Source organism: Arachis duranensis, chromosome 6, assembly GCF_000817695.3.
Source record: "Arachis duranensis cultivar V14167 chromosome 6, aradu.V14167.gnm2.J7QH, whole genome shotgun sequence".
In the NCBI taxonomy this organism is placed as follows: Eukaryota; Viridiplantae; Streptophyta; class Magnoliopsida; order Fabales; family Fabaceae; genus Arachis; species Arachis duranensis.
This window is the reverse complement of record NC_029777.3, coordinates 15,967,590-15,969,330: the sequence shown is the minus strand read 5'-3', so window position 1 is coordinate 15,969,330 and position 1,741 is coordinate 15,967,590. Positions and strand designations below refer to the sequence as shown.

The 1,741-nt window shown below is 35.2% G+C and overlaps 1 protein-coding gene across 1 annotated transcript; it reads left to right on the top strand.

Annotated features, from left to right (window-relative positions):
- Positions 1-265: 265 nt before the first annotated feature.
- Positions 266-1,468, top strand: LOC107493085 (LOB domain-containing protein 29). Its single transcript, XM_016114160.3, has 2 exons — positions 266-624; positions 849-1,468. The coding sequence occupies exons 1-2, from the start codon at positions 346-348 to the stop codon at positions 1,203-1,205; spliced, it is 636 nt and encodes a 211-aa protein (XP_015969646.1). The 5' UTR covers positions 266-345; the 3' UTR covers positions 1,206-1,468.
- Positions 1,469-1,741: the final 273 nt, after the last annotated feature.

The window sequence follows — 1,741 nt, the reverse complement described above, 5'->3', positions numbered from 1 at the left end:
AAAATTAAAGAAAATGGGTTTGGTTTATTGCTATATAGGTCTTTTAATTTGAATTTGTGGTATAAGTTATATATGTTGGATGGAATGTATCCATGTCATTTTGTTGTATTTATACAGTGAAGAGTGTAGGCCATTGAGGGAACCTCATGAAATTAAATAATCCTTACATACTCTAATCTATCATACCTTCCTCTCTTTGTGGTGTGTATAAAGATCATGACAAATGATTATGATTTGCACCAAATAGCTCAAGAATTGAAGAGAGAGAGAGAGGAGCACCAGAAACATCCAAAAACCTAAAACCACACACACCACAAATTAAAGTCTGAAAGGTAATTAATCAAGATGACAGGTTCAGGTACACCTTGTGGAGCCTGCAAATTCTTGAGGAGAAAATGCGTGAGAGGTTGTGTTTTTGCACCTTACTTTTGCCATGAACAAGGTGCTACCCATTTTGCAGCCATTCATAAGGTCTTTGGTGCAAGCAATGTCTCCAAGCTCCTTGCTCATCTTCCTGTCGACCATCGCTGCGAAGCCGCCCTCACCATCTCATTCGAAGCTCAGGCAAGGCTTCAAGATCCAATCTATGGCTGCGTCGCACATATTTTTGCCCTACAACAACAGGTTTCCTTTCATTCCACTCTCTTCATGATCATACAGTTTTAAATTGCGGTTGTAGTTATACCCTAAATTAAAGTAAACTGCAAAGGAAACGTGTAAGTAATACGCATAGATAATTTGTATTATTAGCTAGATAACTAAAAAGAAAAAAAGAAAGTCAAAACCCTAGATAGGTATGTAGATAATACTAGTGTTGTTTGAACTAATTTTACTTTTGATGTTCGCAGGTTATGAATTTACAAGCACAGTTGGCTTATTTAAGGGAACAAGCTGCACAGAGTTGTAATCTGAACCCTAATACTACTACTGCTCTTTACCCCCATCACCAAGATCTTGGAAATTCGTTCCAGATGGAGAATTCCACCATGGTTCCACACTTTCTTTCTAATAGTTCATCTAATTATCCCTCATCAGCAACACAACAATACCATGGGAATACTCGTAGTAGTCTCATGATGGAATCAAACCCTATTGAGAACTACGAAAATTCAAGCATCTCCTTTAATTCATATAGCTTTGATGAGACTTGTGACACGCTGTTCTTTGACATGAAAAGTGGATCAACTTCAATAAGTGGTCTTTGATTACATTAAGGATTATACTTCAATCGGTGAAGAGCTTCATGAAAGATTAGTGCCAGCTGCAGGGGAAAGGATATTGGCGGAGACCACTTCATCAAACTTTAATTTCTTCTTTTTTGTTTTATAGTTAGTATATTGTGAAGCATGCAATTCTCTCTGTTTCCATAAATAAGCTAATTAGGAAACCTAAAAATATATCATTGGAGTGGAAACCACTCTACCTAGTATTGTATTTGTTAATCTACTGCAATATATTCATGCTTAGCTTATAGATGTAATTGCTAAAAGTCTGGTTTTGTATGATATATACCAAATTATATTGGCTATGGGTTTCTTTAGTTTATGGACCTAGCTAGCAACGATCCTAAATTTTGACCTAACACAATTTATATATATAATTTTTTTTCACATTTATTATTTACTTTCCCTAAATATCAAAAGGCTATATTGTATTGGCGAATATTTAGACTAGTGTATATATATTATTATGTCAAAAAACTCTATTAAGATATTTTGAGAGAGATTAATCTCCACGCACG

Bases quoted from the DNA above. Each gene is read 5' to 3' on its own strand.
- LOC107493085 (XM_016114160.3), top strand. From the start codon at position 346: ATGACAGGTTCAGGTACACCTTGTGGAGCCTGCAAATTCTTGAGGAGA. The intron at 625-848 runs GTTTCCTTTCAT...TGATGTTCGCAG, and splicing joins TTTTTGCCCTACAACAACAG to GTTATGAATTTACAAGCACA.